Raw genomic sequence first — 21,329 nt, 5'->3', positions numbered from 1 at the left:
ATTTTATGTTACGTTTTATTTACTAAACATGTTTAGTTTTGTACCACCTGCGCGAATTATAGGAGGTATTTCATTGTTTATACGCCTAAAAAGAACGGCCCATTGACATTTTATTTAACAATTTTTTAATACCGTCAAACAAGCTAACTTTGCCTCCAGGGTAATCGCCCCAACGTGATATCAAATATTGGGGTAATTTTTACCAATATGGTATCCCCACGTTTATGAAGTCATCTATGTCTATCCCTTACGGGCGCACGCGTATAGCTGGTCTATGTAATGCTAGGTCTATGAATTGGTAGGTATAGTTTGTAAATGATCATGATAGCTTGAAATCGTATACCTACTCAATTACTCATTATACGTGCCTATTACATTAAATGCAGGACTTTTGGTTTTAATTTCACTAGAAAGAAACTAAGGATTTTTTTAAATAAATAGGTATATTTATAAAAAAAAACTTAAAATAAAAGTAGAAAAACTTAATTTTCGTTTTCATTATGACCGGCCAACTTAATCTAAGATTCGAATCTTGAGCGGGGTTAGGTGTCGAGCTATGTAGGTATTTAAAAATATAGCTGCATTACATGCTACCTATATTTTTATACTTTTTGCAATATCACCAGGACATAATGTCATAAAACAAAGTAGAATAAATATGTATTTCTTTTTCTCTATTACTAATATCACTTTTTTCAATTTATACCTTAAATATATGAGTACGTTAAATTCTTATTACGCAGTAAGTATTGTTTTAATAAAAATATGAACAGCCAATATACGTCTAATATATTTGTGAATAAATATACCTAATTAAACATTATAGTCGATTGGAAATAAATCAATAATTATCCACCTGTAAGGCGTCTTCACATTAGATCCGAATTCGCACGTCGCTCCGGTGTGCGAGCGGGACATCGCTTTAATGCGTGCATAGCCCTGTCACGCTTATACACCGGAGCGACGTGCGAATTTGCATCAGTGAACCGCGTAAAACTATACTTACGAGTTCAGAGGTAGGCCATTACTACAAATAAATTAAATAATTGCAGCAACCAAAAATCAGATGCACGTACCGAAAAAAAGAAGGTGTAACGTGTATTTGCTGCATGTAAACAAATATTTCAATCCAAAACTAGCCTTGTGCCTATAGTAAATGTTTAATAGTTGCAATGCAACGCACTCGTTTGTGCTGTCAGGTGCAGTGATGTTTCACCCCCAACAGCGGCGGCATTAGCCATTTTTAAATTCCGTTTTGTGCTAATGATTCGGTCAAGTTATGTTGTAATGTATGGGGAAGACAAACAAATTATAGACAGCATGAAATGAATGTAGTATGATACCTTTGGGTATGGTGCTTTACGCACACTAGCGTCCCCTCTCCTCCCCCTGACGCAACCCCCCCTTTTAGCATGAAATATGTCCCGGTTGACAGTTTATTTTTTATTTTTTGGGGAAAGTACCTAGGCGGATTAGGCCTATTTGAATAAAGAATATATTGAATACTTTGACTTTGGACACTAGTGTGCGTAAAGCACCGTACCCAAAGGTATCATACTATAGTACATTTCGATGCTAGTGCGGAAAGTATGTCATTACTTCACGAGTACCGAGCCGTAGGCGAGTGGCAAGACTCGGGACGAGTGAAGAATGACATTTCCGCACGTGTATGGAACGACGTTTTTTAATACAGTTGCGAAAAAATAAGAAAAGCAACAAGTAAGGAACGGAATTCGAAACTTTTATATTATTAATTCTGTATGACATCATTGATATTGACATTATGAAGAAGTGTTTTTCTAGCTTTTATTCGACTAGAATAGATTTTGTTATTATTATTGAACCCACTTCAATGAAAGTTTTTTTTTTCAAATGCATGTTCTATAAGACAGAAACAATTGTAAATATTAAAACATTGTACTATTATTACCTAAATATCGTTATTTATGATTATTTGTGTATCGTATATTTATAAAAACAATATCGAATGTTGCCTTTGGAAACTTAAAACATTCTTGCAGTAAGAAAATACGCTTTTCTTTGACAGGCCTTCCGTTCCATTCAGACAACTTATTAAGAACGGTTTTTCAACATTAAAAAATAAACGTGTTATAATACTTATAATGATGAAGAGGTAAGTAATAGAATATGAAATATGCATATTTTTCGTATTCTTACATTAACAGTAGGTTTATATGTAAATTACGACGTTTAAAGGAAGGAAGGTAATATTAACACTTATCAATAAGTAGTCATGAATTGGAACAAGTAAAAATTTAAAAAAATTTGAAAAGTAAAAAGCACTAGTTCGCGAAAACCAACTTTCCGCACGCTAAACAGCCACGAAAAGTAGCACTTTTTGAGCAACTGTATTAAAAAATTAATTTCAAGCTGGCTATAATTTGTTTAAAAAAAAAAACAAAAATTTCACCGAATCATTAGCCAGGCGAAAGTGGACGACGGCACTTAACCGTTTCTCCGTGTAGTCGCCTATTTGTCTCTCCTAACTATTATAATAGCTGTGGTTGATATATCTACATCAAATTGTATAAGAATTTTACATATATCAAGATCCAGAGAGGAAAGTGGGGCCTACTTTTTTGTATGGAGAAGCGGTCGTTCACTAGTTAGTGTTTGTGTTTTCTCTCGACCACCGCTTTTATAAGTTGTGGCGAGGCTTGTTTGAGGTTGTGCGCCCATCCGATCTTCGCGAAGCCGTCCAGCAGCAGCGTGGTGAAGTTCAGGGAGTAGCCCAGCTCGGCGGCCTTGTAGTCCCAGGGGAACGTGTGGTGGTAGTTGTGCCAGCCCTCGCCCAGCGCGACGGCAGACACGCCCCAGTTTTCAACTGGCGTGATATTCCTGAAAAAATGTTTTTAAATTTAAGGTGCAGTAGGTAGGTTCATAAAACGGATTAAAAAAAGTCGTAGTCTTGAGGCCTTTCTCTAGGGACTTCAGCGATTCGAATCCTGAGTTTTTAACTTTCGCTCGGTAGAAAAAAAATCACGAACATGCAGTTGTGTGTAATATGTATAAGTATAATAGCAGCCAATAAGAAAATGAAAATTAGGGGATAAATAAGTATATCTTTAGATCAATTATAGGTATTGTATATGTAGTATTGTATAGGTAGTATATATATCTTTTTTAGGGTTCCGTACCCAAAGGGTAAACACGGGACCCTATAACTAAGACTTCACTGTCTGTCAGACAGACAGCTGTCACCAGGCTGTATCTCATGAACCGTGATAGCTGGACAGTTAAAATTTGCCGGTATAACATGAAAAGAATAAAACAACATAAAATAAATATTTAATGGGGCTCCCAAACAACAAACGTGATTTTTGCCGTTTTTTGCGTAATGGCAAGGAACCCTTCGTGCGCGAGTCCGACTCGCACTTGGCCGGTTTATTTATTTATTTATTTATAAATAGTATTTGAAGCAAAAAATAATCAAATTCTTATAAAAACGTAAAACCCTACGAAAAAAATACAATTGTGTACTATAATTGTAATTTAGTATCTTGCCTATTATTTCCAATAAAAAAATAAAATGTTCTATAAGACGATCTTTGTCTCAGTGTAGGTACTATAGTAGTCCATCATTCGGACTTTGTTGTTGATTTTTGACCGACTACGGGTTATGAATTTCACCACCCTGTTTATCTTTAAGATATAAATAGACATGATAATATCATGAGTATCATGACAATACTAAATGTATGTATAATCATAAGTGGACAGGAATACCTAATCAAACTTGAACGAACCATACGTTATAAGTATTACAAATTTCAAAAAGGAAATGAAATGCAACTAATGCAAGAGGGGCTTTAGTAAAATTACCTATAGGTAAGTTACAGGCGAAATACTCACGGGTCGTAAGGCTTATTGCCCCACAAGTGCGCGAAGCTGTTAACCGCCCACGTGAAGTTCAGGCTCATCAGATAACGCAGGAACACCTGCGAGAGTACCGCGTACTCCCAGCTCTCGGCCCACCCCCACACGGGCACCAGCGTCGGCAGTACGAAGCAGAACGCTGTCTTAAACAGTTTGAAGTGTCTGGAACAAAGAGATTCGTCATAACTCATAAGTAAGTTCGCAGACTCAAAGTTCTTGGTGCAGTACATGTACAAAGCTGGTAGAGATAATATGTGTATGAAATAAATATCAACATTAACCAACACTTTCTACGCCACTTTAATACATACTATACCTACTGCATGAATGAGCAAATGTTTTGCTTGTGGTATCTTTTTTTAGGGTTCCGTAGCCAAATGGCAAAAAACGGAACCCTTAATAGATTCGTCATGTCTGTCTGTCTGTCTGTCCGTCCGTATGTCACAGCCACTTTTCTCTGAAACTATAAGAACGATACTGGAAACTTGGTAAGTAGACACGGGGGGACACACACATTTTTACCACTTTGGAAGTGTCTCTCGCGCAAACTATTCAGTTTAGAAAAAAATGATATTAGAAACCTCTATATCATTTTTGAAGATCTATCCATAGAAACCCCACACGTATGGGTTTGATGAAAAAAATATTTTTGAGTTTCAGTTCCAAGTATGGGGAACCCCAAAATTTATTGTTTTTTTTTTCTATTTTTGTGTGAAAATCTTACTGCGGTTCACAGAATACTACTTACCAAGTTTCAACAGTATAGTTCTTATAGTTTCAGAGAAAAGTGGCTGTGACATACGGACGGACGGACAGACAGACAGACAGACAGACATGACGAATCTATAAGGGATCCGTTTTTTGCCATTTGGCTACGGAACCCTAAAAATACATTGTTAAAATTATGTAATGTACGGAACCCTAGGTGCGCGAGTCCGACTCGCACTTGGCCGGTTTTTTAGTTTAACTACCTAACCGAAACAGCGAATCGCATAGCTGAGTCGGAACCCTTTTGTTTTTTGCTGAATCGCGAAGCGTACTGCAACTAAATTTTCGGACAAAAGCTATAATTTATATTTCAACTTAATGGAATCAGTTAAATATGGACAAATCAAGAATTAATTAAAAACGTCTCATTACGATTTACCCATTCAGCTATAGTTTCCGGGCAAAGTTCGAACGTGAGCAAAAAATTAAGAATTAGTTGATTAAGAACCTGCCGTCATTAGTGACTTTATTCATCAAGTCGTCCTTTTCTCTTTTGTGGTTGATCCTTTTTTGAATGAACTTTCTTTGTCTGGAACAATTCTGGTCACTGATAATGATTTCTGAAGTTGCAAAAACCTTCATTCATCACTCATTATAATTTATAAGTAAGTACCTAAAGTCCATAAGCCGAAGTGAAAAAAAAAAAAGATAAAGGTACATATGTTTGCATGCAGATGCAGGCATACTTCGTATGAAACTGCACAAGCGGGTCTTGGGTGACGTCACTCGTGTCGATCTTGCGGCTCTCCCGAACGACGTCCGGGTGCTTCCTCATCATGAACCAGCCGACGTGCGCGAAGAAGCACAAGCGGGTCTTGGGTGACGTCACTCATGTCGATCTTGCGGCCCTCGCCGACGACGTCCGGGTGCTTCCTCATCATGAGCCAGTCGACGTGCGCGAAGAAGCACAAGCGGGTCTTGGGTGACGTCACTCATGTCGATCTTGCGGCCCTCGCCGACGACGTCCGGGTGCTTCCTCATCATGAGCCAGCCGACGTGCGCGGAGAAGCACAAGCGGGTCTTGGGTGACGTCACTCGTGTCGATCTTGCGGCTCTCCCGAACGACGTCCGGGTGCTTCCTCATCATGAGCCAGCCGACGTGCGCGAAGAAGCACAAGCGGGTCTTGGGTGACGTCACTCATGTCGATCTTGCGGCCCTCGCCGACGACGTCCGGGTGATTCCTCATCATGAGCCAGCCGACGTGCGCGAAGAAACACAAGCGGGTCTTGGGTGACGTCACTCATGTCGATCTTGCGGCCCTCGCCGACGACGTCCGGGTGCTTCCTCATCATGAGCTAGCCGACGTGCGCGAAGAAGAACCCGCGCCGCGCGTCGTGCGGGTCCGCCGACGTCTCCGAGAACTTGTAGTAAGTACACGCGCAAAAAACTTACTTCGTATGAAACTGCACAAGCGAGTCTTGGGACACGTCACTCATGTCGATCTTGCGGCCCTCGCGGACGACGTCCGGGTGCTTCCTCATCATGAGCCAGCCGACGTGCGCGAAGAAGAACCCGCGCCGCGCGTCGTGTGGGTCCGCCGACGTCTCCGAGAACTTGTGGTGCACGCGGTGGTCGCGCACCCACTCTGGGATGGGGTTCTGCCGACAATAATAAATGGGCTTATTACCCTTTAAAGCGTGAAATATATATAGCCAACGTAGTGTAGTTCGATATTAATTATCATTAAATAAATGGTTTGAGAATCTAATAAAAAATACCAAATTTAGCTTTATTTAATGATTTTAAGTCATACACCTTAAAATTCCATAAGAAACGTTGTTTTTTTTTATAATGATGTTAAATATAATTCTGAACGCATAAGTTGAGTCGATGCAATTTTAAAACGCATCGTTGACATTTCATACGTCAGAAATGTCAACATTGTCAACAAATTTTTTACTTAAAAACTTTTCTCACCGACTCGCGTAAAAATACACAAATTCAGAGTTTTCTGTTATAATATCGTAAAAAAATTAGTGATTCCAGTGATGAAGATGACCTAACGCACTTTCCTCGCTATAGTGAGGTGAAAAGTTTTGTGTTACACACGGGTACAAATGTTTTTTACTTCTCGTGTGTTGAAACACTCGCTACGCTCAGGATTCTATTTTAGAACCAACTCAACTATAGAATCCTTTCGCTTGCTCGTGTTTCAATTCTACACTCGCGGGTAAAATACAACTTTGCACCCTTGTATAACAAATAACTATTTCACCTCAGCAGTGAGAACATATTAAAGATTAAAATGTATTTCGAATTACACAGAATAATACAGAGAAAAAACAAATGTAATAAAAGTATGAAGTGGCAGTTCATGGCCTCCACTAAATTAAAAAGCTACTTTGTTTCACTCCCTGGAATAAGGAAAGTCGCAATTTCTTCACTCCTTGGAGTGAGGAAAGTCGCACATTCCTCACTCCAGGGAGTGACGAAAGTAGGCTTGTTCGAGCTGCTGAGGTGAAAAATAAATTAAAGTATAGTCGGAATAGCTGTAGTGTCTAAAGGCTGCATAATAGCACGTAATGAGATGATAATTGAAGGTAACAGGATCTAGGGTTTCGTGGAAGCAACGGCGTCGTAATTAATACCTATTGAATTGTTGCTGTGACATCGTTTGCTTTGCTTACATATAAAACAGTCTGGCTTCTGTTTCATCACTGTGACAATATTCACCTGATACCTACCTGCCTGATACCTATTGATAAATAATTTGCCGTACATTGCTGGTCCAACAAATAAACATTGATGCTACAAAATTAAATATCATTTATTTTCAGGCAACTAAGGCCCATAGTGAGTAACGTATCTTACAGTGACTAAAATAAAAATAATAACAATCAAAGCTAAAAATTATTTTGGCTACACTATTTTCAGTTGCGTCACCTGTTTCGGTGTTGGATTGGGATGTACCGTCCTGCATGTACTATCGTTACTTATTCAACCAACCCAGAAATCGAAATGTACAGGAAATTGTCAAGTTGGTGTAATAGGCGCATCATGTTTACCTGTCCGGCCACAGAGTAACATATAATGAGGATCCACTGCAGTGGCAGCGTGGCTTTGTAGGAGCGATGACACCAATATCGATGCACGCCGGCCGTGACGCCGAACCCGGCCACGTTGCCTACGAAGTAACCTGAAAATGACACAAATTATGTGTACATATTCGGTTTTGCTTTGATCTACACAAAAACATGCAACTGAACTGAGAACCAGTTTCATTTGAAAGTTATTCGAAATATTAAACGAAGTTTATTTCATAACTGACAGTACGGCTTGATCGATCGAGCTTTCTTCGAAATCTCCAATCGGTTGAGTTTCCCGATTGAGGTATGATGATGGACTTATTACAGTGTTCAATGCTGTAGCTAGACGTCTCGCGTTGCCACGTGTCGCAATTGCATTTTACGATGGAGGTGAATACTGCGGACTTGAGGTAAATAGGTATACTTTTATGGCACATTAAAAATAAAGTTAATAGTACATTACTACAGAGGCCGGGAAGTAAGAGGTTGCCGGCCGAATACAACCGGATAAGTGTGAGTCGGACTCGCCCACCGAGGGTTCCGTACTTTTTAGTATTTGTTGTTGTAGCGGTAGCGGCAACAGAAATACATCATCTGTGAAAATTTCAACTGTCTAGCTATCACGGTTCAAGAGATTACAGCCTGGTGAAAGATAGACGGACAGAGACGGACAGCGGAGTCTTAGTAATAGGGTCCCGTTTTTACCCTTTGGGTACGGAACTTTAAAAAGACCCACTTCTCGGCCTAGGAGTGCAACTTTTTATGAAATTTCATTAAAGACCTATCGTCTAGCCGCGCCTGACACGTGATACTTCCCAATCTAATATGAAGAACATAATATCAATATTTCATTGCATGTTTGAGAAAATCTTCTTACTCACCGTAGACTGCACTCTGCCACTTCGGGAAGTGACCGGTCATTAAATTGTAAGCGAACCATACAACAGTGATGATATGTAACACGGATATGGCTATAATGTTCAACCAGATAAGTTCCGTTTCGAAACCCATCCGTTGCTCCCATCGTCGGAGCCAGGAGAATTCCGGTATCCTTCTTAAAGGTTGGTCAGAGCCGTATTGCTCATTTATCAGCGCCTCTGTTGTTTCTATATTATTATTGTTATTGTCGCACTCGATCCCTTCAATAGATTTATGTATGACATGGCAAACTCTGCATTGTGTAAGATTTTTCATGAATTCGGGTGGTTCTATATGAGTTGTTTTGGTTTTCGTCGCTGCAGACATTATGTGGATCTGTAGATAGAAAAATAAATATTAACTCAATAGACCATAAATTATTTGTGTACTTGATAATCAGTTCTGAAAAACAGCCCTGTCTAAAAAATAATTTCCAAGGCCCGAGCTTAAGTACCGTCAAGTGGCGTAACAGAGAGGACAGGGAGACAAAAAAAATAACGAAACCAAAATAACTAAATTTGATTACTTTAAAAAAAAGGGAACCGCCTTCAAAAAACCAACCCACTGAAAAGCACAAAGCATTTTTTATATACCCTACATTTTTTATTATTTTATTATTTGTACCATGTAATTTTTAATATGTATATTTGTACAATAAAGAGTTTACTACTACTACTACTATATTCTTGTCCAGTCCCTATCCCGTCATAAAGCAAAATTCTGCCAAAAAGTAATTAATACCTAATAATAAGCAAATTAATAGCTATCCGGGTAATTACTTAGTCTTTGAAGGCGGTGCCAAACCAAAATTGTAGACTTCGAAGAACGCTGCACTGACTTGCATAAAAAAGACGAAGAAGAAGAATGTAACAAACACTTTTGTGAAAACCGCATCAAAATCGGATCAGCCAATCGCGACATAATCGCGAACAAACATACATATATACATACATACCTACAAACATACGGGTCAAACTGAGAACCTCCTTTTTTTTTTGAAGGCGGTTAAAAATTGTTTTACTCATTTAAAAAAAAATTGTAGGGGAGGTAACCAAAACATTTTTTTGTAATTTTTATTTTATCGTTTTGTTGCCATGATTAAATTATGTATCCTTGAAAAATTGCAGCTTTCTAGCACTAACGATCACGGAGCTAAGCCGCGGACGGACAGTCAGACGGACATGGCGAAACTATACAGGATGACTCACGTTAGACCGGGCCGTGACCGGGCCGGAGCTTCCGGCGCTTACTTTTCTATGACATGACAAGTGATCACGTGATGCTTTCCATAGAAAACGAAGCGCCGGAAGCTCCGGCCCGGTCACGGCCCGGTCTAACGTGAGTCATCCTTAAGGGTTCCTGTGGTTGATTACGGAACCCTAAAAAGTAGTGCGCGGTATATCGTTTACTTTTAGATAATATAACACAAGTACTTAATTATAAAGCATGAGCATCTCTTTGGTTTAAATCCGTTTAGGATACACACTTTTTGTCAGGCTTCGCACATATATTATACTACTCTTTGCTTCGCACGCTCGAGTTAAAATTGACAAACAACGGTACAGTAGGCCGAGCACATGATTGGCGCGACAGTATCTCGCGGCGAGAGACTACCCGTCTTTTTCTAGATGTATTAATTAAAGAGGGACGGATAGTCTATCTTGCCGCGAGATACTGTCGCGCCAATATTTTATGTGCTAGGCCTATAGGTACTAAAAAACTTTCAAAATCTGAAATTGATTATACATCGAAATTAAACTATCGTGCGACATATTCCAAAAATTTAGATCAGTACGGTTTCACTCACTATTATTTTTAGTCGCTTTTGGCGACATGTTTCGAATTCTTCGGGAATCCTTCCTCGGGCACGAGTGTCCGCGGCGGCTGCACGACGCACGCGGAGGCAACGCACGCAGAGTGCACGACGTACAGCCGCCGCGGACACTCGTCACTGGACTCCCGAAGAATCCGAAACATGTCGCCAAAAGCGACTAAAAATAATAGTTAGTGAAACCGTACTGATCTAAATATTTTGATTATACATATACGTATTTTTACATTAGCTACCTACTCACAGTGTACAGATGTAGTTGCATAATTGTTTTCCTTCGTATTTTCTCGGAAACGTTCGTATTTGTCATGCTACTTCAGTCAACCTCAGTACTTTTTGTCCCGAGACTGACTGAAATAGCAAGACACGTTCGTACGTTTCCGTGAAAACACGAAGGAAAATAACTATATATGCAATACATCTGTATTTCGCGTGAACCTATAAGCAAAATGCACTGTGAGAAATGTCAAATCAATATAATGTAAAATCATGTAGATTTAATTTTGTTACAGTTCATATAGGTATTCCTTCCGAAGCAATGTTCAGATTTTTAATCTCAACTTCATTTGTTATTGAATATTGATTGATATGATACAATCACTCACGTTCATTAGGGGCCGTAAAGCCAGAAAAATAGAAAATAACGAAATATGTAGCCGAAATAGCGTTTATTTGGGTTTGATTTGTAATGTTTTACAGTTAGTATTTTCCTCGCGTCGGTGTGGTAAAAAATGTTGTGTTTCACTCGGAGGCAAAGTTGTTGTTTAACCCCTCGTGCTAATATTGATACCTGAGCAAGCGAATTGAGCATGGGTTTCAAGGCATTCGATTGTTGCTTCGCATCCATGCCTTTCAGAAGTCACCGCGACAGGAAAAAAAGTAATGTTTTTGGCACGTAAGTATGTCTATTTAGAAGACATTACAATAAATAAAACATTAAGTGTTTACCATCTTTGATTTTATTCAATTCGCCAAGATCTTTGTTTTATGTTTCCTGAGTTCGCGAAGATAGCTGGACTGATTTAAAAATTATTTATACTTGTTAACGTGAAAACCCGTATTTTGACGTTTTAAACCTAGTTTAGTGTTAGAGTTTGTTTAGTAAAACAGTAAGGTGAAAATTCGGTATAGCAAAGATCAATGCATTGGTAAAAACTAGTTATAAACTGAGGATTTTCAGTAACAATCAATTTTTTTCTCCTTTTTCTAGATTAGTTTTCGTTTTTCAACTAATTGTTGACTAATAAAACTAAGTAGTTCCAACTTCCAATTTTTTTTGCGTTTTGTACTATAGATAGTCGTTTTCTATATATCTCAATTCAAATGTACATATAACTATGTATTTCTATGTTACTCTGTCATACCTACATTTATTTTGTAAGCGACCACACCTTTATTTTATTCATAGTTTCAAGTAATAAATGGATCGGTAGACTGTCACGACTGAATCTGAAATATCGTTACATTCACGTCATGGACATAATTATAATTAATTGTAAACCAATGACTTCTATTCATTCATAGCTAGATTGACGAGGAATAAGATATTTGTCAAACCATCTCGACCCACCTTCCACCTCATCACACCTACTATTTTACTACTGTTTCAGATTTAATTATAAATATAGTAAAAATATAGAAAAATAAGAAGCTTAACAACTTTATGATCTGGCAGCTCGTGATAACGCCGCTAGGTATCACCTCATGAGAAATATATTCAGTCTAACCAATGTTTTTCTGTACACACATATCATAAACCCTCTGTCATACTCTCAAAAACCGCAAATTACGAGCAGCATTAGTAGATTGTTAACCAAGGGATGATAGGCACTCATTTCTGTCGAGGTAGTTTAATAGTCCGAGACTGAAATGTTGCCCTTCACGCGAGTTTACTTTACACTTTACTTTTCATTTCGAATACGAGGGAAGTAAAATAACATGTACTTAGTGAACTTTAATAGTATTTCTTGAGGGTATTTTCAATTAAAAATTCAGGAATGGAGAGTTAAATATCAGAATGGAAATTGTACAACAAATATTTTAATATCAAATTTTAATTGCTTATCGTAATATATAAAAGAAAAAACGTACTGGGAAAGTAAAATGATCTAGTGCAGAAACCTTTCATTTTCTGCACTCTTCTTAGAACAACAACGACCCACTTTCAGAGCATGAAAAATAAAAACTGTTTTACTACAGTTACAGCGGCTAAGTTAAAATGGGACTGGGCTGGTCATGTCTGCCGAATGGCGGACGACTTGTGGGCCAAGTTAACCACTGAGTGGGAGCCCCACGAGTCTAGCCGGGGATCCGGCAGACCTCGTCGGCGATGGCGGGATAACTTGGACTCCTTTCTGAGACGAGTGGAAAAAGAGGTGGGAGGCCTTTGCCCAGCAGTGGGACACAGTGGGCTCTGAATAAAAAATAAATATAACTAGAACTATTTTGTTACAACTTTTCTTATTGTATATAGTACCGATTAATTTACCACCAATTCATGTTGTTTATCTTGTAATTTGTATACATAGCAATTAGTTTGTTTTGTTGTTTATAAACTAACTATAGCAAAACTTTGGTGTAACTAAAATTAAAAAATAATAATTATGAAGCTTTTATTTCGGATTAAATTACCATAGAAGACTTAATACTATTACAACATGGAATCTATATACATAATAATAAGGTAAAACAAAGTAAATTAAATAATTATCAATCGTTAATAGTCATACAATGTTAATCACATATAATTATATTACACAATTAAAATTATTAAAATATAGTTTGTCTTAAATGACTGTCTCATTTCAGACATAGACAGAGATAATCTATCTTTGCCTTACACTAGTACTAGCACCTAAAAAAATAGGATGAGTATAGTTTTTTTGGTTCTTATTTACTGCCAATTTGGTTTGATTTACTATAAAATTAAAATTAAATTACCTACATATTTAAAATGAATTTACATATTTAAAAAAAAGAGCGATCAAGATCCGCGAGTTCCGTGACAGAGAAACGATGCTCCAATTCGGGGTTGGTGCCATAAAAAAGTGCTCAGTATGGCCTTATATATTCACATCGTAAAATATTGCCGGGATAAAAAAAAAACCGGCCAAGTGCGAGTCGGACTCGCGCACCGAGGGTTCCGTACTTTTTAGTATTTATTGTTATATCGGCAACAAAAATACATCATATGTGAAAATTTCAACTGTCTAGCTATCACGGTTCATGAGATACAGCCTGGTGACAGACGGACAGACGGACAGCGGAGTCTTAGTAATAGGGTCCCGTTTTTACCCTTTGGGTACGGAACCCTAAAAACACCCGGTATAAATTAATCATCAATATTCATTAAACTGTAAAGCACTCGGGGCTATCATTCATTCGACCAACGCCGACACACCCTTTGTTAATTCGAAGAACACTTTAAAGCCTACATACCTTCATGTTTGAGTTAATTACTCCACTGCCGGCTTAGAGGTAAGTTGTTCATATTATTACGAGTAAGTACGTAAAAGGCCTCGAACTGTGGATTCGCGGTTTGCAAAGAGGCTTGGTGAATTTCAAATCTAATGGCAAGATAGAATATAGTTACCAATATAGTTAGACCCCATAGGCAATTACATATACATACCTACTTACCTATATTAAGTTAGGCTGTGACATTTATATTCAAACATTAATTTGACCAAAATCTGTAAATGCCAATTATTGCTTTTAGTTTAAAAGTTAGAGAAGATCTCATAAGACCTAAGACCATTCTTGCAAAGCAGCACCATCTGGTAGCGGCCCTTACTGTCCATTTACAAAATCCATTCTGTATGTATGTATTTAAAAAATGTTTGAACTTAGAATCAACCTAGGAGGATATAACCAAACGGAGTAGCCAATAGCCATTAACAGGCGTTCCCCTCTGTCGAAAATAGTCGGGCAATGGTCATACACAATGTATGGACTGACGTTTATCTGACATGGCTATTTTGACGTCACGCATACATTTGACGTTCCCCTCCCCCGCAAAAATCGGCAGATTTTTTTGTACAGAAAATTACAGACGTGGCGTCTCCGTTTGGTTATATCCTCCTATGAATCAACCTCTTAAAAAAAATCCGGTTTTCTTTGTCATAGATGCGGGGGGTAATAGTGGGCATCGTGTTATGCACCCTCGGGCGCATAGGAGTCCAGGCGCGTTGCCCAGCGTCTGCACTTGCATCCTTTCCCCTCGTTTTGGAGTACGCGGTGTGGAGGGGCTGGCACCAGGCCATCATCTACACGCCCGAGCTGGAGCACGGTCAGTGCCGGATTAAAACATTTTGGTGCCCTAAGCATTTCTAGGCCAAGGCCCCCTCACCCTAGATTTTTTCAGATTTGACTGATTTGGTAAACCAGGTGTGGCTGCACTGAAGGACGTGACCAATCTATGACATTGTGTGGATTGAGCTTATTGTTGGTAAAAACTCGAGTCGAGGAACTCGACTCGCTTTTATGAGACTGCAGCGGACTTTACAAAATTTTCGATTTTTTGTACTCGTACTCGTACGTAGTCTCGAGTCGAGTCATTTGTTGAGTCTTTTTTGAACTCAACCCAAAAGGACTCGAACCTTGGAATAAAGACCCCATCAAAACATCAAATCAACAATTTCGTAGGTTCTACTATTAGTCAATAATAAAGACGTACCTAAATGCATGATTAGTGTACCTACCTAACTCATGATTTTATGTAAAATAATGTGTTTTAAAAATATTTGCGGAGCGCCTTTTATTTATTTATTTATTTATCATTTATTGCAGACAACATTGGTCCATATACATAATAAGCATAACACAATAAGACAACAGTTACAACTATAATAAGAATTAAAATAAAATTATGTTAAAAATTAAAAATTTTAGTGGTGCGGCGCCATGTATGTAAGAGCGCGCTGTATCTAATGAACCGTGATAGCTAGACAGTTGAAATTTTTACAGATGATCTTTTTTTGTTGCCACTATAACAGCAAATACTAAAAACAGAATAAATTAAATATTTTAGTGCCATACAACAAACGTGATTTTTTTGCCGTTTTTTGTCCGACTCGCACTTTGCCGGTACTTCATCTTAGTCTTTGTGACTGTCCCTTTTTATAGAGGCCTCGAGACCACCATTCAGGGGTGCCGGCCGTGAGCCAAAGGTTGAAATAGGTTAGGTAGGTACACTGTCATAAATAGTCTCAGTGAAAAATTATAAATTTTGTGATATTGCCTTAATGCACCGGCATTATTTACCTGCCTAATACTGCGATCACGAGCTGCAATCATGTAATGTCAGATTGTTGGCGAGAGGACAATTGATAGAGTATAAGAATTGTAGATAAAATGTTCCCGGACAATAGGCGACACATAATATTAGTAATAGTAGTAATAATATCACATAATAGTCAGGTCATATTTTTGACAAAATCGATTTCGACTGGCAAATCATGTTACTTTTTGGCAACTTATTGCAGAAAAGAGCAGTAATAATAACACGTATTTTCTAAAAGTTTGGATTGGAGTACCCATCTGCTATGATTCCAAATATAGAGCCCTTTAAAAATTAAACAAAAGCTTTTTTTAGTTTTACGTAAATAACTCTTAAACGGTGGCGCATAGCAAAAAATGTTCATCTACACAAGTAATCTGCATAAAATTGCCTACAAGAAAGATTAAAGATTCCATACAATTTTTCGCTAGATCAATATTCAGAGAGATATTAACGCGAGATAATTAATTATAATCAATTCTAAGGTCCCTGTTTTTAGGTTTTCGTAAATAACTCTTAAATGGTGGCGCATAGCAAAAAATGTTCTGCTACACAAGTAATCTGCTTAAAAATACCTACAAGAAAGATTCCGTACCATTTTTCGATTGGATCAATATTTAGAGAGATATTAACGCGGGAAAGTAAATTATAATCAATTCTAAGGTTCCTTTTTTAGGTTTTCGTAAATAACTCGTAAACGGCGGCCAATAGCAAAAAATGTTGTGCAACTTAAATATTGTACATACAATTTTCTACAAATAAGATTTAATACACTTTTCGCAGGGATCAATATTTAAATAGATATTAAAGAGGGTAAGTTAATTATAATCAATTCTAAGGTTCCTTTTTTTAGTTTTTCGTAAATAATTTGTAAAGTATGACGCATAGCAAAAAAACATGTGACATAAATAATTAACATAGAATTTCCTACAAGAAACATGTGAAACTCTTTTCGCTAGGATCAATATTTAAAAAAGATATTAAAACGGAAAAGTTAATTCTGTATATAATTTTAAAGTTCCTTTGTAGTTTTTCGTAACAAACTCGTAAACGGTGGCCTAAAGCTAAATAAGTTCTTATAAATAAATAATCTATAGGTATATACAATTTACTACAAAAACATTCGATACCTAAACTTTTCTCTAGGATCAATATTTAAAACGATATTAAAGGAAGAAAGTTAATTACATAATTAATGTCATTAACGGGTCAAACGCGATTACATTTCATTATTTTACCTTTTTTTCTTTTTTCTTTATTGACTTTTTTTACATTAAACAGAAACGGGTAGATAAATTTGTTTGTCAACCCCGAACATTTATATAAACTAATGTCGGGTACTTTAGTGTTGTTGTGGTACCAATATCTCAATTGACATTTTGCTGGGACGTCAGTCTTCCGTGACTAGTGCAACCTAGCTGAAACGTCGGAAATAAAGGTAAAATAATGAAATATAATCGCGTTCGACCCGTTCATGACGTATGTATTAAAAAAATGTTTGAACTTAGAATCAACCTAGGAGGATATAACCAAACGGAGTAGCCAATAGCCATTCACAGGCGTTCCCCTCTGTCGAAAATAGTCGGGCAATGGTCATACACAATGTATGGACTGACGTTTATCTGACATGGCTATTTTGACGTCTCGCATACATTTGACGTAACTGACTAAACTTTTCTCTAGGATCAATATTTAAAACGATATTAAAGGAAGAAAGTTAATTACATAATTAATGTCATTAACGGGTCAAACGCGATTACATTTCATTATTTTACCTTTTTTTCTTTTTTGACTTTTTTACATTAAACAGAATTAAACGGGTAGATAAATTTGTTTGTCAACCCCGAACATTTATATAAACTAATGTCGGGTACTTTAGTGTTGTGGTACCAATATCTCAATTGACATTTTGCTGGGACGTCCGTCTTCCGTGACTAGTGCAACCTAGCTGAAACGTCGGAAAAAAGGTAAAATAATGAAATTTAATCGCGTTCGACCCGTTCATGACATTAATTATGTGTACAAAACGCGAGAGTTTAAAGTGTTAAGTTAATTACAATCAAACTATTTTTAGATAGGTACTATGAAATACGCGTTTGAATAGCGTAGGTAAAAGTAATGACTTTGTTTAAATATACAAAAAATAGTTAAAATAAAATCATACACAATTTCAAGTCCTTAACATTTGTACCTATTTTTGGTTTACGGGCCTAAATCGTGCGTGAGACATGAAAATTTGAGACCTTTTGACAATATTTAAGGTTTTAAGTTTTGGAGTGTCAGTGTACACATTACAATCCCGATTAATTGCTTAATAAAACGATAAATTCATTTGATATTCGTACCTGTTCTCATATTTCTCATACTATACGCTTTTTTTTCACCAAAAGAGTCTTACTCCGCGCACATATATTAAAGGTTTTAAATGCGTACTAAAAGATTCAACCATTAAATAAATATTTAAATAAATAAATATATTTAAAAAATAAAGGATATTTAAAACCATTCGAGTGAGTTTTGTAACATAACGAGGCCTTACAACTGGGAATTCGTATTGCGGTGCGGCGCTGACGATGATATTTTCCACCTTTAAAGGACTGTACATTTTAAACCATACCAAATAGATACTCAAAAATTTCAGAATATACGTGTTATTTTAACTGTTATTCCTTGCAATCAAAATTTTCAAAGGAAAATAAAAATATATATATATGTCTCCATACAAGGAACTGATTAGGGTCGCTATGTTGGTATGGCCGCCATCTTGAATATCTCACTTCCGGTCAAGATTTCGATCGGGCAACCAGCAAATTCGGATTCAGCGGGGTCAAATAAGGTTAAAAATCCGGTTGCCAAAAAGTAACATGATTTGCCAGTCGCATCAAGAAGGAGAGCGATTTTTAATTTTTGTGTCTAGACTATAATAGGGATAATAACAATACAAGTGCGGCTGACTACTGATAGTGTCCCGGATGTAACAACGATCTTCCCGACATCTTAATAATTACGGTTCGCTAGGAGCGGAAGTATGTCAGTAAACATCTTTTCTAATAAAATCTTCACGAGTAAGGCTAGGTTCACACGGCAACGTCCTGGACGTTTTTTCACGTATTCGATTTAAAACGTACAACCAGTCGGGTGTCCACACGGTAGATTTTCATTCGTTTGAAAACCGTTTTCACGCCGAATAGCGACAGTTTTCACGCAGTTATTGCAGAGGGCAGACGTCTGTAATGGATCTACGCTTCATCGTACTTTTATATTATATTGGTATCGATGGCGACAACGGTTTCGCCGCCGACAAAACAGAAGGTTTTGGGTGTACCCAATGGGATGTATCCCATAAATAAAAAATCTGTGCTCGTAATAATATATTTGGAAATGATTACGCTACTTGGGAACGATGAGTCGATGACACTAAATTTTTCAATTACTTTCGGATATCTGTTGAAAGTTTCCACTAAATTAATTAATAATTCGTTATCTACAGGGTGGCTAAAAAATAAGTGCATTCCCGTTGCCAGGGAGGTTTTGGGATTATACTGAGTAACTTTTACTATGGGGCCAACCACGAAATCGCCAAAAAAATAGAATAGAAAATTGACCAGCCAATATGTATGAAACAGTCAAATTTTTTTCCCGATTTCGGGGTTGGTCCCATAGTAAAAGTTGCTCACTATAATCCCAAAACCTCCCTGGCAACGGGAATGCACTTATTTTTTAGCCACCATATACATACTAGCTTTTGCCCGCGACTTCGTCTGCGTGGACTTAGTAACCGCAGCTAGAGTAAGAATAGCGCCTGGAGAAAATCTCATAACAATCTAAATTTGAGCATATTATGCACACAAATTAGCAGGCACTTCGTTAATTATCTCAATTCCACCCCGCTTTTTGGCTTTTTACTTTCTTAAGGGATGATTTTCGGGATAAAAACTATCCTATGTCCTTCTCAGGGACTCAACCTATCTCTATGCCAAATTTTATCTAAATCGGTTCAGCGGTTTAAGCGTGAAGAGGGAACACACAGACAGACAGACAGACTTTCGCATTTATAATATTAGTATGGATATGGATATAAGATTCGTCAGCCATTTTGAAATAACCACGAAATTCCAAACAAAATACGTGCGATCCCTTCAAACGACGCTCGAGTATAGACGCTTGTTCGATAAAAAAAAAACGTATAAAATCATGGCGTGTGAATGAAATAGAACTATACTTCTCGCCACTGCGAACCGAATACGTTAAAGTTCATTCGATTTGCTTGACAAGTCCGGTGAGTATCCGTTTAATTAAACGTATAAACTATGTACGTTATTATCCGTTAAGACGTAGGTACACTGCAAAAAATCGTGCAGCACAATGCCGTGTGAACGAAGCCTAAGGATATTATATATGTAGCGTGGATTTTACTCATACATAATACTCATTATCATTACACCCCGAGGGTGACGAAAATACGTTCCGAGCTCGGAATTTGTTCGGAGCGTCCTCTTCATGACCGGTAATGCGCTTTTGCTTCACACACGTCGAAAAACATATTGCCACTGTTTACTAGGGTTTAAAAGATTCATGTTATAGTCATGTAAGGGTTCCTTATTGCCTTATTAGAATAATTAACACCCTGGTATGGTGGCGCTGGAGGTGGAGTCTTTAGTAACTTTTTTAGACACACCTATTACATTTTGAACCTATACGGCATGCTAATAATTCAGGATGTTCAAAACACCAATTAAATAAAAATATATCTGAATTAAATGATTGCTTTCGTTTCTAGGAAAATATGAACAAAGAGTTCCAACACTTATGCAACACTAGCTACTTATGAATACTTAGAAACACTGTGTAACTTTATCTATTATTATATTCTCCACTTTATCTATTCCGCAACAGGAATCTTTAATTAATAAGCCTCGTTCGAGAAAATGGCACAGAGTAGTTTGTTTTCCCAGTTAGACACAAGTGGATGTTGCATTTTTATTAGAACGGAACGGGTACCAAAGTCGACCGTCATCTACCCGCAAAAATGTTAAACAATTATTAATAAATAAACAAAAGTGAAACCCCACCAACCAATCAATAAGTTGTATCTAAAATCCTGGTTAAAATATTATAACATCACTTTCTTACCTGTTTTATGAATTAAAACAATCACTTGCACATTTTTGTCCATTCGCACTTCACATGTAGTCGGCAGCCGGACGCGGACTGGTCTGACCGAAGATCTGCAACGTTGCACTTCGGAGCACGTTTGTTTATGATACACGAGACTCGACGTGACTCTGACGCTGCATCAGCACGTTCAACCATGCCTCATTCATTAGGAATTAACTTATTTCGAAAATTCCGATAATATTAGTCGATTGTGCAAGAGAAGAGATACGCGTCTGCCAAAACTGCAAATCTTTTTAATTGACACAAAGCGAGGGGCCGAGGGGTATTTATTATAGGCAACTTTGACGGATCGGCTGTGGCATTCGTCATAGCATTGCTCCCAAACATATAAAACGATTATGTTTTGTCTATTTTGTTATATCTACATAGCTTAAAATACTATGATAGGTGAATGTGTAGGTCATATTGAACAATTATTACCTACTATGGGGC

The 21,329-nt window shown here is 37.5% G+C and overlaps 1 protein-coding gene and 1 long non-coding RNA gene across 2 annotated transcripts in view; both read right to left on the bottom strand.

Moving 5' to 3' along the window:
- Positions 1–21,329, bottom strand: part of LOC134744338 (uncharacterized) — a 74,214-nt gene that overhangs the window by 30,360 nt on the left and 22,525 nt on the right. The gene's annotated exons all lie outside the window — the stretch shown is intronic.
- Positions 99–21,119, bottom strand: LOC134744008 (acyl-CoA Delta-9 desaturase-like). Its single transcript, XM_063677644.1, has 6 exons — positions 20,853–21,119; positions 8,574–8,946; positions 7,672–7,802; positions 6,059–6,264; positions 3,874–4,059; positions 99–2,859 (listed from the first exon to the last, which is right to left on the bottom strand). Exons 2-6 carry the CDS (start codon positions 8,935–8,937, stop codon positions 2,628–2,630), a joined length of 1,119 nt encoding a protein of 372 aa, XP_063533714.1. The 5' UTR covers positions 8,938–8,946; positions 20,853–21,119; the 3' UTR covers positions 99–2,627.

The sequence above is a fragment of the Cydia strobilella genome, chromosome 1 (genome assembly GCF_947568885.1).
Source record: "Cydia strobilella chromosome 1, ilCydStro3.1, whole genome shotgun sequence".
Taxonomy (NCBI): domain Eukaryota; kingdom Metazoa; phylum Arthropoda; class Insecta; order Lepidoptera; family Tortricidae; genus Cydia; species Cydia strobilella.
The sequence above is the reverse complement of the archived record's forward strand: the minus strand, read 5'-3'. Positions and strand labels throughout refer to the sequence as shown.

Bases quoted from the DNA above. Each gene is read 5' to 3' on its own strand.
- LOC134744008 (XM_063677644.1), bottom strand. From the start codon at position 8,937: ATGTCTGCAGCGACGAAAACCAAAACAACTCATATAGAACCACCCGAA. The intron at 6,265-7,671 runs GTAAACATGATG...TATTGTCGGCAG, and splicing joins GTTACTCTGTGGCCGGACAG to AACCCCATCCCAGAGTGGGT. The intron at 2,860-3,873 runs GTGAGTATTTCG...ACATTTTTTCAG, and splicing joins GGCAATAAGCCTTACGACCC to GAATATCACGCCAGTTGAAA.